Source organism: Scyliorhinus torazame, chromosome 10 (genome assembly GCF_047496885.1).
Source record: "Scyliorhinus torazame isolate Kashiwa2021f chromosome 10, sScyTor2.1, whole genome shotgun sequence".
In the NCBI taxonomy this organism is placed as follows: Eukaryota; Metazoa; Chordata; class Chondrichthyes; order Carcharhiniformes; family Scyliorhinidae; genus Scyliorhinus; species Scyliorhinus torazame.
The window spans coordinates 22,075,181-22,089,156 of NC_092716.1; the positions used below are offsets into that span (position 1 = coordinate 22,075,181).

Genomic DNA, 13,976 nt, shown 5'->3' on the forward strand with positions numbered 1-13,976 from the left:
AGACTCCGCACAGTCAGTGACCCAAGCCGGAAATAGGACCCGGGACCCTGGCGCTGTGAAGCAACAGTGCCAACCACTGTGCTACCATGACGCTCTTATAACAAGCCTACTTATAGAAAGAGAGTAAAAAAATAACTATTTGCAAAATGTTAGCTTTTTAGATTTGCTGTTTATTCTACTTTGACATTTAAACATTTACTAATGTGCAATATTACCTCAGTGTCACCTGTCTCTACCATTCAATCAAAGCAAGTCGAACCAAAGGACAGGTTTTGGAAGCTTGCACTTATTGTGAAAGGAATCGATTGGTCATTTTTTTCCACTGTGGTTGCTAAACTGATTGTTTACAAAAGGGAATCAATGTGCAATCAGAATGACAGAATTGTTTGCATTTGAGCTGTTTAGCAAAAAGAGGATTATCATCTGATCAATCAGTTTGCAGAATGCGCCACAGATGTTAATAAATGACAAACTCACTCAAATAAACTGTGACTTATTCATCAACACAGTCAAAGATACATGACGCTCTCTCCACCACCAGCGCGCCATATTCTAAAGATAGGAATGTGACGAAATGAAGCACTTTTGCATTTATGCATCATGGAACACGTTGAAACAGGCACGATTTGAGTAAGATTATTCCCATTGAATCAATAACATGATGTGTGCACTGAAGCTCCACAGTTACAGTCGCCATGACAATAAATGTGACCTCACCGGGAACCTTGGAGGTGTTGGATCCGGGCTGGCTGAGGGAAGCATGTGCGCTTCGAGGCCCAGGTTTTCTCATTGGGAGAGGACTGTAATGAACTAGTTGAAAATGAGAATAATCTGAGAGTCCAAGATCCAATGCTGCATCGTGCCATTTCTGATCACCATAGAATCCCTACAGGGCAGAAGGAGGCCATTCGGTCCATTGAGTCTGCACGGCCCTCTGAAAGAGCACTCCACTCAAGCTCATTCCCCCCCGCCCTAACCTACACATCTTTCTTTTGGACACCAAGGGGCCATTTGGCATAGCCAATCTGAGGAAACCCAGGCAGACGCACCATGTGACACATCAATTGATTTAATATCCTGCTTGCCTTTCACTCCTAGGACTCCGATGTGTCTGTGATGTTGGTTATGCAATGGTTGACACTGGATCCCCCATCGCACAATGCAGTGCCTGTAACAAAATAGTAAGTAACCAAAGGAAAATTGGCAAATTTAAACTCCCTGCTTGTTGATTTTGACATTAAGTGCTTTGATTGACAGTTAAGGTTTTTAAAAAAATTTAGAGTACCCAATTCATTTTTCCAATTAAGGGGCAATTTAGCGTGGCCAATCCATCTAGCCTGCACATCTTTAGGTTGTGGGGCGAAACCCTCACAAACACGGGGAGAATGTGCAAACTCCACACTGGACAGTGACCCAGAGCGCCGGGATCGACAGTTAAGGTTTTTAACAGTACAACAGGTGACCATCTCTATGACAACGCAGCACTGTAAGCACTCATGCTGAAAGGGAAAAAGCAAGACACACATGCAGCCAGCCAGGTTATCCTATCGTGCTTCCAGCCACTGACTAACATAGCAAATATCAAAGGGTTGACGGGGAAATATGAGGAAACAATGGGACAGTGGGATGAATTGGATAGTCATACCAAAGAGCCGGCATGGAAGGCTGAATGGTTTCCTTCTGAGCTGTGTCATTCTCTGATTCTATTTATGGATGAACATTTTCTCTCCCTGTCTCCCTATGGGGTTTACTTTTTCTGGCATTTGATTCTGTAGCATGCCAGCAACCTCCCATGCCATTGCCCCCTACAACCATGCCTCCCATCCCCGAGTGACCTGTTCCATGGCATGAGTCTAGACAATGTGTGTGGGCAGGTATTCAGTTGGACATGGTGGCGCTGCCATTGCTTTCAAAGCCAATCCTGTCCCGACCCAATATCCAATCGTACAGAGCTCCAAGGAGGAGGAATGACTAGATGGCAATCAGGAATGCTGAAGTCTTTGAAGGTATTTTGTCCTGACGAGGAATGAAAGGTTGGATAATAAAGTAGGAAGGTCAAGTTTCACAAAAATAAAAGGTTTGCCCGTATTCCCACTTTCAGTTATCTTCTCTTGCCCCATGTTGGGCTCTCAAAACCAGGAAGGTTGGGTGCTCTAGCATCTGTGTAAGGAGCATCTTCACCATTCCGTGGTAGCTGAACAGCAAATTCCTTTCTGCCAATGGGACAAATCCTGCCAATGTCATTTCTGCCTAATGAATGATGCACTCCTGTCTTGTGATCTTCAAGTTTCTAATGTGAATCGCACGCATAGAATCCATAGAAACCCTACAGTGCAGAAGGAGCCTATTTGGCCCATCAAGTCTGTACCAGCCCTCCGAAAGAGCACCCTATCTAGGCACACTCCCGAACACTATACCCTGAACCCCACCTAACCTGTACACCTTCAGACACTAAAGGGCAATTTAGCATGGCCAATCCACCTAACCTGCACACCTTTGGGCTGTGGGAGGAAACCGGAGCACCCGGAGGAAAGCCATGCAAACAAGGGGAGGATGTGCAAACTCCAGTCACCCAGGGCTGGAGTTGAACCCGGGTCCCGGCCGCTGTGAGGCAGCAGTGCTAATCACTGTGTCTCCGTGCCGCTCCCAATGGAAGATGTGTCTGGACACATCCAAGGCTTGAATTCAACAGTAAAGAAATCTGGCAATTACTGTTTGATGTGCAGATAATTAATATTGAGAATTTGACGTTTTGCCAACTGTTCAGGATCAAGTCGTGTCAGTGGACAAGAAGCTGTGCCTGACGTGTCCAAATTGCCAATCATGTCGAAATGATGAAAACATTCAAGGTATGTTTTTGTTCTTCTTTACAGCCTGCTTGAGAGCGCGCGCACAATTCCCAACAACAGGCAATCGTTCTTTGTTGATTTTTGTTTTCAATTCCGAGCAGTGACATTTGGACTGTTGCACGAGCCAAAGTTAACCAGCTCACACATTGAGAATTGAGCCAGGGCCCACAGGTCTTCAAATCTTAATTCTACACCAGATGGAGGAATTGCTAACTCTGCCATTAAGGGGGTGGGGGTGGGGGGGGGGGGTCTCCTTTTAATGGGTAGCCTTAGAATAGGAACAGGGCAGAATAAACAAGTGAGAAACATTGCTAGCTCTGATTTATGTTTGAGACTCCCATTCCGATGGAGGGAGAAAATAGCTTTGCTTCAGTAATTTCTGTAAAGTTGGAGTCGGATAGAATCCACCAAGTTTTCTTTTCACAGTGGAAGACTTGGCCATGAAGACAGCAGATTGTCAAATCTGTTCCAACAAGACGGTGCCAAATGCTTTGGGTAACATGTAAGTCAAAATAATCTTTTTATTGTCACAAGTAGGCTGACTGTCATGTGAGAGTACCTTTAAGAACTGGGTGTTTATCAAATAGCTGTAGTGGATGTACCTTTAAGAAATGGGTGTTTATCAAATAGCTGCAGTGATGTCAGAGTGTGGGTGAAGCTGGGCTGGCTGTCTTTCACTTTCGTTTTTGAGCAGGCAGCTACAGTGTTTTTTTAGTTTAGTTTTGAGAGCTGGATAGCTGCAGGCAAAGCAAGCAGCTGTATAATAATCTCGCTCTACAAGCTACAGACTGTATTCAGCTGATTTGAGGATTTCAAAGTAATACCTGTTTCTGTAGAGAATTTAAGCCTGATGTCTTTCTTTGAAAAGGGTTTAACATACGGATGTTGTTAGGAAAGTTATGAAGGGTTACTTATATAATATTGTATCTGTGGGGATTATTGGTGTTGATAGTTGTTAAGATGTTTACTGTGGGTTTATAAAGTTTTAACTGGATTCATAAATAAACATGGTTTTGTTTTAAAAGTACTTTAGATCTCTGTTGCATCACACCTGTAAAGTAGGCCCTTGTGGTCCCCATAACCACAATCTATTAAAAGTTGTGGGTCAGGTGAACTCATGATACGCCTTGGGGTTCTCTAAACCCTGGCCCATAACACTGCAAGGTCCATAGTTCCATGTAAGCGGCAATGCAGGTGGATAAGCATGCTGGGGCATTGACTAAAAGAGTTGGCAGGTCATGTTACAGTTGTATAAAACTTTAGTTAGGCCACATTTGGAATACTGCGTGCAGTTCTGGTAGCCACACTACCAGAAAGACTTGAATGCTTTGGAGAGAGTGCAAAGGATGTTTACCAGGATATTGCCTGGTCTGGAGAATGTTAGCTATGAGGAGAGGTTAAATAAACTCGGAATGTTTTTGTTGGAAAGACAGAGGCTAAGGGGAGACCTGATTGAGGTTTACAAAATTACGAATGGTATCGACCGGGTGAATAGTCAGAAGCTTTTCCCAGGGTGGAAGACTCAATTACAAGGGGGCACAGGTTCATGTTGAGATGGGGAAAGTTTAGGGGAGAGAGGCAGGGAAAGTTTTTCACGCAGAGGGTGGTGGGTGCCTGGAAGGCGTTCCCAGTGGAGGTGGTGGAGGCAGTCACGATAGCAACATTTAAGATGTATCTTGATAGACACATGAACGGGTGGGGAATGGAGGGATGCAGATCGTTTGGGCAATCGTTTGGGCAATTAATGTGAAAAGCCCCTAGTCACCACATTCTGGTGCCTGTTCGGGTGCACAGAGGGAGAATTCAGAATGTCCAATTCACCCAACAAGCACGTCTTTCGGGACTTGTGGGAGGAAACCAGAGCACCCAGAGGAAACCCACGCAGACACGGGGAGAGCGTGCAGACTCTGCACAGTAACCCAAGCCGGGACTCGAACTCGGGGCCCCAGGCGCTGTGAAGCAACAGTGCTAACCACTGTGCTACTGTGCCGCCCATAAGGACCAAGTTGTGGAAAATGGGATTAGATTAGACAGGTGCTTGATGCCGGTGCTGACATGATGGGCCAAACGGCAGTAAAAACTCTATGACACTTCAGTGATCATGAAGTGCGCTATATAAATGAAAGTGCTTTCTTGTTGGATTGATATTGGCAGAGGAAAGGACTGAAGATTGAAAAAAGAATAGCATGTGACCTTTTTTTGAACATCGAGATGTTTGAGAAGGTTGATGAACCACACTATCTCTTCCAGTCCAGAGTATTCCTTTATTTCTTTTTTTTAAATATAAATTTAGTGTACCCAATTCATATTTTTTTCCAATTAAGGGGCAATTTAGCATGTTCATTCCACCTATCCTGCACATCTTTGGGTTGTGGGGGCGAAACCCACGCAAACACGGGGAGAATGTGCAAACCCCACACGAACAGTGACCCAGAGCTGGGATCGAACCTGGGACCTCGGCGCCGTGAGGCAGCAAATTCCTTTATTTCTAATTCAATGTGGGATTTAAAGTTGGGATTCGCCTGGTCCATACCTCATGAAGTGATATGGTTTCAATGTTGTCCAAACCTTAAGTCATTTTTAGTCAAAATGTTATAATAATAATAATCTTTAGTGTCACAAGTAGGCTTACAATAACACTGCAATGAGGTTACTGTGAAAACCCCCTAGTCGCCACATTCCGAATGGGCCAGGGCTTAGAAACTCCAAAGTGTATTATGAAGCTCACCTGACCTATAACCTCTATGTTACAGGGCAGCACGGTAGCATTGTGGATAGCACAATTGCTTCACAGCTCCAGGGTCCCAGATTCGATTCCGGCTTGGGTCTATGTCTGTGCGGAGTCTGCACATCCTCCCCGTGTGTGCGTGGGTTTCCTCCGGGTGCTCCGGTTTCCTCCCACAGTCCAAAGATGTGCAGGTTAGGTGGATTGGCCATGATAAATTGCCCTTAGTGTCCAAAATTGCCCTTAGTGTTGGGTTGGGGTTACTGGGTTATGGGGATAGGGGGGAGGTGTTGCCCTTGGGTAGGGTGCTCTTTCCAAGAGCCGGTGCAGACTCGATGGGCCGAATGGCCTCCTTCTGCACTGTAAATTCTATGAAAATGTTGAATTTGGCTAGGATGAGCCCAAGAACCTTCACTTCAGGTGTGATTCATCAGACTTCCTAGGCGCTTTTATCAAAACTAAGTTCGCAAGAAGTTGTTCTCAATTACAAACATGAAACAACACATAACAGCTACAGCAATCTATGTATACAACTCTTAATGAATCCCCCTTAGCTGTTCCGATTCAATAACAAAATCCAATAAACCAAAACCCCTTTCAAGGGCGTGGCCCAGCACACTGTGATCTCACTTATTGTCCTTTCCCTGAGATCCAGCCTCCAGCCAGCAGATTCAAAACTCCTTCTGGAAAGCAACTCTATCTTTAAAGTTACCAAGGCAGTTTGCCACACCCAATGAGCTTTCAGTTCAGTGGGACAGGTTTAAAATAAAAACAGAGAAAACAGGAAACACTGCCTCTCTGCTGCAGTCCAAAGCAACAAACTGAAACTGAAAGCCAAACACTAAGCAACCTCTCACCTGACTGCCACAGCCCAGCTCCACCCACAAATGACATCACTGAAGCCGTGTAACAAGCCATGCGGTCAATCGAAACCTTTCTTAAAGGGACAGTCACAGGACAATAAGTACATCTCTGATCGGATCAGTAAAATAGAAGAATCAGTAATCGATGGGCCCACGTTCTCATTAATCATATAGCATACGGCGAGATTTTCTGGTGTTCCCGCCAGTGGTGGGAGCGAGCCCGCAAAACATTTTGAGTTTACCGAAGGGGTTTACGACAAGAATTAATACACAGATCTAAAACGGTGTTGCCCTAGTCATATCTGTGGCTAGTCGTCAATCTCGATTGAGCAAAAGTGGTGCAGTTGCCAATTGAATTACTAGGGTTGGCCAAAAATGCATATTTTAATGGAGTTTGGTTACCATAGGGAGTTGCCAGATAGTAAACCGTTGGGGTCATTGGGAAACAAACCTGGGAATTTCTCGAACAGGCTATCCCTGTTCGAAAGGCAGCCAAACGTTAGAGAACATAAGAAATAGGAGCAGGGGTAGGACAGTGAGACCTTCGAGCCCACTCCACTACTCATGGCTGATCTTTTCCTGCACTATCTCCGTGACCCTTGATGTTTTAAAGATGTAGAAACCTATTGATCTCAGTCCTGGACATACTCAATGACTGAGCCTCCACAGCCTCTGAGTGAAATAATTCCTCCTCATCGCAGTCCTACATGACCTGCCCCTTTATTCTGAGACTGTGCCCCCTGCTTCTAAACCCCCCCACCCAGAACAGAAGTTGATTTGCTCTTGCTGTCAGCACAGTTACAGTAGACAACAATTGTCATTCTGTATTTAATGGCTCCTTTTGTGCACCTCATTTCCCTGGACCAGTTCCAGTTTTATGTACATTCTTTGTTCCTCCGCTAGGTGTGTACCCTGCCACGAAACTTTCATTTTGGCTACCAACAGATGCACGTGTCCTCCCACCAACTTGGTAAGTGATTTATCCTTGCTGGAATCAGGAAACGTGCCCAAGTAGAGTCATTGGCAAACCCCTAATATGTTGATATTACCCGATTAAAATTCCGCCTGGCATGAGGAAGGCCAAAGACATGAAGAGTTGTGTCCCTTTTCATTAGAACAAAGCAGGTTATGCAGCAATGTAATAAATGGAACTCCCTCCCCAACAGCATGGTGGTTGTCTCTACATGCTCTGGGACTGCAGTGGTTCAAGAAGGCAGCTCACCACCGCCTTTCTAAGGGAAATTAGGGAGGGGCAATAATTGCTCGCCTAGCCAGCGACGCCCACATCCCGTAAGCGAATAACAAAAATGTTTAAAAGTGTGAGAGGTTAGTACAGGATACATGGAAGCAACTTGTTTTCAGTTGTTGAGGGGCTAAAGACACAAGGTTTAAATGTACGAGATTTAGCACAGAGAGGAAGTTTCTTGTGAGGGTGTGGAATTCACTTCCAGGGTTAGTGGTTGAGGGAGAAGCAATGCGGACATTCAAGATTTGATTGAAGAGGTAGATGCTGGTTATAGGATGGGTAGATCTAATTATCAATAATTGCTTACATGGAGGGAAAATGCTGACATGAATGGGTTGGGCTAGTTGGCCTTTGTAGCTTTACCGTGGCTGTGTATTTCTATGTTAGCTTGTGAACAATTGGATTGAATACCCATCCGAAAGACAGCACCTCCAACAGTACGGCACCCTTGCAGTACTGTTAGTCCAGCTTAAGTATCTGCAGTAGGCTGCAGATACTCAGGGCAGCACGGTAGCATAGTGGTCAGCACAATTGCTTCACAGCTCCAGGGTCCCAGGTTCGATTCCTGGCTTGGGTCACTGCCTATGCGGAGTCTGCAAGTTCTCCCCGTGTGTGCGTGGGTTTCCTCCGGGTGCTCCGGTTTCCTCCCACAGTCCAAAGATGTGCAGGTTAGGTGGATTGTTAAATTGCCCTTAGTGTCCAAAATTGCCATTAGTGTTGGGTGGGGTTAATGGGTTAGAGGGTGGAGGTGTGGGCTTGGGCAGGGTGCTCTTTCAAAAGAGCCGGCGCAGGCTCGATGGGCCGAATGGCCTCCTTCTGCACTGTAAATTCTATGACTTGATCCCATGATCGTTCTGACTCACTAGACACATCATCCTTGAATTGCGGGACAGCCAACAACACTACCCGCTGAGTCAAGATCGAGTAGACATCAGCCTCGAAGCGAGGGACAGCTGGATGGCGAGCCACTGAACCAAGACTGACACCCACACTGAGCCATTCCTTGAGTAACTAGCCAATGGCCAGGCCTTTAACCGCTTGCGGCACTTGGAGGCGCATTCGAGCAGGAGCATGAGCAAGGCTTAGCTTGACAACCATGCGCCTCTCTGATTTTTCTTCACCTTGGGATGTTTATATGTTGCTCATATTTAGCAAGGTTTCAGGGGTGGAAATAATGAGGTAGAATCCACAGTCCAATGGTAAAGTGCATCTATAATGTCAATTGCTGAATGGTCAGAATTGCCTTTTATAAGTTTATTATTTTCTAGTACTCTGTAATTAAATTGTGACTTTCATTTCAGAAAGGAGGTCTCTGTTTTGGAAACACCAAACTGCCAGTAAGTATTTATTCATCTTGTGTTTCTTTTTATGTAGCTTTAAATATAGAATCATGAGGGACAAAACATCACTCAAACACTAGAATCTAAACTCTACCTTTTATGTTACTTTTACAAGTGAAATAATTCATGCACTCTGTACATGACTGGATGTTCAGTTATTAAATACAATTCAAGACTGAGTTCAGTGAATTTATGGGCATTGAGGGAATGCGGGGATTGGGCATGGGGATGGTGTAGGGCCGGAAAATGGAATTGAGATGGAAGATTGGCCATCGTATTAAACGGCGAATCAGGTTGGAGGGAGTGTACTGCGCCTATTTCCCATTTATGGCTTCGGCTGACTGTTTGGGTGCCCTCTGCTTCTGCTATTTGAGGGGTGGTTTCATTCAGTCCATATCCCACACTCTTGCTATTCCCATAGAAACATAGAAAATAGGAGGGGGATGAGGCCCTTCGGCCCTTCGAGCCTGTTCCGCCATTCACTATGATCATAGCTGATCATCCAACGCAATAATCTGACCCCCCCCCCCATATCCTTTAATCTCTTACGCCCAAAGTACTACAACTAGCTGATTCTTGAAAACAGAGTATTTTGGCCTCAACGTCTTTCTGTGGTACCTAATTCCACAGGCTCACCACTCTCTGGGTGAAGACATTTCTCCACATCTCAGTCCTAAATGGTCTATCCTGTATCCTCCGACTGTGATCCCTGGTTCTGGATTCTGTATTCAAAAAGGAAAGATCTGCCCAACCATCCTTGACTTTTTTTGACTTAAGATCAATCGCAGTTAAAAAAAAAAGGGGCAGCACGGTAGCATAGTAGTTAGCACAATTGCTTCACAGCTCCAGGGTCCCAGGTTCGATTCCCGGCTTGGGTCACTGTCTGTGCGGAGTCTGCACATTCTCCCTGTGTGTGCGTGGGTTCTCTCCGGGTGCTCCGGTTTCCTCCCACAATCCAAAGATGTGCAGGTTAGGTGGATTGGCCATGTTAAATTGCCCTTAGTGTCCAAAATTGCCCTCAGTGTTGGTTGGGGTTACTGGGTTATGTGGATAGGGTGGGGGTATGGGCTTGGGTGGGGTGCTCTTTCCAAGAGCCGGTGCAGACTCGATGGGCCGAATGGCCTCCTGCCCTGTAAATTCTAAATTCTATGGACACCCCCATCATCGGGAACATCCTTCCTACATCTACTCTGTCTCATTTTGTTAGAATTTTAAAGGTTTCTATGAGCGCCTCACTCATTCTTTTGAACTCCAGTGAATACAAGCCAAATCGACTCAATCTCTCCTCGTACGTCAATGCTGTCATCCCAGGAATCAGTCTGGTAAACCTTTTCTGCACTCCCTCTAGAGCAAGAACATCTTTCAAAACTGCACACCAGACTCCAGATGTGGCCTCACTAAGGTCCTGTATAACTGCAGCAAGACATCCCTGTACTCGAATCCTCTCACTATGAAGGCCAACATACCATTTGCCTTCTTTACCGCCTGCGGTACCTGCATGCTTACCTTCAGCGACTGGTGGTCGAGGACACCCAGGCCTTGTTGCACATTCCCCTCTCTTAATTTATGGTCATTGAGATCATAATTTGCCGTCCCATTTTTTCTACCAAAGTGGATAACCTCTTATACTGCACCGGCCATTCATTTGCCCACTCACACAACTTGTCCAAATCACACTGAAGGATCTCTCCATCCTCCTCATAGCTCACCCTCCCACACAGCTTTGTGTCATCTGCAAATTTGGAGATATTACATTTAGTTCCCTCATCTAAATCATTAATATATATTGTGAATAGCTGGGATCCCAGCATTGATCCCTGCAATACCCCTCTAGTCACTGTCTGCCATTTGGAACAAGAACCGTTTATTCCTACTCTTTGTTTCCTGTCTGCCAACCAGTTTTTAAAATATAAATTTAAAGTACCCAATTTTTTTCCCTCCATTGAGGGGCAGGTTAGCGTGGCCAATCCACCTACTCTGCACATCTTTGGGTTGTGGGAGTGCGACCCATGCAGACACGGCGAGAATGTGCAAACTCCACACGGACAGTGACCCAGAGTCGGGATCGAACCTGGGACCTCGGCGCCGTGAGGCAGCAGTGCTAACCACTGCGCCACCGTGCTGCCAAGTCAACCAGTTTTCTATCCATCTCAATACACTCCCCTTAATCACATGTGTTTTTACATGCTAATCTCTTAAGTGAGACTTTGTTGAAAGCCTCTGAAAGCCCAAGTAACCCACATCCACTGGCTCCCTCTCATCAACTCTTCTCGTTACATCCTCGTAGAATTCCAGTAGATTTGTCAAGTATGATTTCCCTTTCATAAGTCCGATCCTGCCACTGTTTTCCATATGCTGTGCTATAAAATCCTCGATAATGGATTCTGGAATTCTCCCCACTACCAACGTCAGTCTATAATTCCCAGTTTTCTCTCTACCTCCCTTTTTTAAATAGTGGGGTTACATTAGCTATCCTCCAATCTGCAGCAACTGTTCCAGAGTCTATAGAATCCTGGAAGATGACAACCAATGCATCCACTATTTCCAGATACACTTCCTTAAGTACTCTGGGGTGTAGATTACCAGGTCTTGGGGATTTATCAGCCATCGATCTCATCAATTCGACTAATACTGATCTCCTTCAGTTCCTCCCTCTAGCTATACCAACAACATTTCTGGTATGTTATTTGTGTCCTCATTTGTGAAGATAGCTTCAAAGTATGTATCTAGTTGGTCAGCCATTTCTCAAACACCCTCCTGGTTTGTTCGTGGCTGTGAGCTTCCTGTACCATACCTGGCTCCTTGGCAATTGAGTGGAAGTCTGTGGGAACAACAGCCCAGGGGTGTCTTGAATTCACTTCTACCCAGTTCCTCCGCTCTAACCCAGAAGAGTGCGTCACCATGGTGCTTAATGGCTTCCACACTTAGACTGGCGAAATTGCAACGGGAAAGATCATAGTCCGAGCTCTTGAAATGGGAAATGAGTGACTTTGGCATCAAAGCTAAGTTTTAAATTAGATTTGTGGCGTGATAGTCCTAATGGTTTTGTTTGTGAATGGTTATATTTCGGTGATATTTTATTTCAGCCTCGGGCAGGCGGTTTGCCAGACTCCATTTGGTATGAAATGCACCTACAAGCAAGTTACCTAGCCTGCTCAGTGAGTAATAACTTTCAAACCACAAATACTGAACGGACTGGGGGCAGGATGAGTTTCATTTTCAGTGTAAAGCAATCTTAATTTAGCTTGTGCTATTTAACGCTCACAGTAATCAATTTTCCACTCTGAGCTCCTCTGTGTGATGACGAGGGATGTCCCCAATATTAAAAGAGGAAAATTGAGTGTGAGACAATCGAGGCGGCGGCTGGGGGAGGGGGTTGGTGGGAATATGCAGCATGTTTCTGGGGAACATTCAGAATATCTCAGTCTGTCAGTACCTTTGCCAAGGCGGAAGGAACCTGGGGTTAAGATGTGGCAGGGCCCTGTTCAGGTCAGAGGGAGTGCAAGGTGCAGGCATTAGTTGGTGAACCGATCGCAAATCATACTTTCAAACCCCCCACTGCCTTTGGCATTCCATCCATCACTGTACCTCTGCAAGCCATCGATTTGTTCAGCCACTTTCTCAAGCTCACTAATGCCACTGACCCCAGCAACACTTCCTCTATCTCCCATTCGGGGCTGTTCCACTGCTGCCATCTTTGCTCCCACAAGTCCAAGAGGCATTGACTTGATGGTATTTGTTGTGCAACTGGATTGTAAATCCATCACCCAGGACGGTATGGTTCCGGTTTCCTCCCACAGTCCCAAAGATGTGCAGGTTCGGTGGAGTTGAGGGAATAGGGCGGGGTTATGGGCCTCGGTGGGGTGCTCTTTCCGAGGGTGGGTGCAGGATGGGCCAGATGACCTCCTGCACTGCAGGGATTCTATGAATATGCCTGGATGCATCACGCTCCACCAGGTCTCACCCTCCTCTGATCTAGGATCTTCCTGGAAGTAAAGATAACTCTTGGGTCTTTTATCTCCACTGCCAGCTGTCTCTTTCAGCCCCTGTCTCCTGCCCCGTCACCCTCACCTCTAAGAAGAATTGCAAGGAGCACCTGCACCTCTTGGTGACCAAAATGCCCACTGTTCCATCAGTTGTAGCTGCTGCACTTTCTCCTTCCTTTTCCCATCAAGCCAACCTCCCCCGACCTCGGTTCCTCTTTCCTGATCCTGAACAGTTGTCTCTCTCTCTCTCCAGCTTCTCATCTATCGCCCCACATCCCCTCTTTGAACATATTCCCACAAACCGATTCAGTCGCGGCTCAGTGGGCTGCCTCCCTCTGGGTGAGAAGATTGCAGGATTCATTCCTCACTGCAGCACAAAATCCACACGGGCACCTGGGTTTTAAGTAATGAAGGAATGTTGCACCGATGAAGGTGCCACCTTTCAAACGAGCTTTTAAACGTAGGCCCCACCTGTGCCCATGGCTGCGTGTAAAAGAATCCCACGGTGCTACTTTGAAGAGGATCGGGGAGTTCCCCTCAAAGTCTCAGCCAATATTCATCCCTCGCCCAACATCACACGAGAAACGGCTTGTCTGACCATTCCCACTTTGCAGTTTGTGGGAGCTTGCTGTGCGCAATTTGGCTACTGAGTTTCTTTCGCCACAACAGTGACTATGCCTCAAAAGTACTCAGGGAGGTCACAAACCTGCGAAGGGCACGAGATGCAAGTACTGCCATGATTTTAAAGAATGGAGGATCAGGCTGGAAGGGCCAAATAACCTACCCCCACTCCGATCCATTCTGGTACATTCTCCCTCCTCCTGTATTTAAAACTCACCCCTTCAACCAAGGTTTATGGCTGCACTTCCTCGTGTCCTCATTTAAGGGCAGCACAGTAGCACAAGTGGTTAGCACTGTGGTTTCACAGCGCCAGGGTCCCAGGTTCCATTCCCCGCAGGGTCATTGT

The 13,976-nt window shown here is 46.1% G+C and overlaps 1 protein-coding gene across 4 annotated transcripts in view; it reads left to right on the forward strand.

The window, feature by feature from the left end:
* LOC140430398 (meckelin-like) overlaps positions 1 to 13,976 on the forward strand; it is a 170,659-nt gene that overhangs the window by 21,381 nt on the left and 135,302 nt on the right. For 3 of the 4 annotated variants that reach the window (XM_072517855.1, XM_072517856.1, XM_072517857.1), the window contains 6 exons: positions 1,099 to 1,181; positions 2,768 to 2,849; positions 3,276 to 3,351; positions 7,341 to 7,407; positions 8,985 to 9,020; positions 12,110 to 12,181. In XM_072517855.1, coding sequence (XP_072373956.1) covers positions 1,099 to 1,181; positions 2,768 to 2,849; positions 3,276 to 3,351; positions 7,341 to 7,407; positions 8,985 to 9,020; positions 12,110 to 12,181 — 416 coding nt within the window. The remainder of the gene's footprint in view (positions 1 to 1,098; positions 1,182 to 2,767; positions 2,850 to 3,275; positions 3,352 to 7,340; positions 7,408 to 8,984; positions 9,021 to 12,109; positions 12,182 to 13,976) is intronic. The other variant, XM_072517858.1, reaches the window with a different exon arrangement.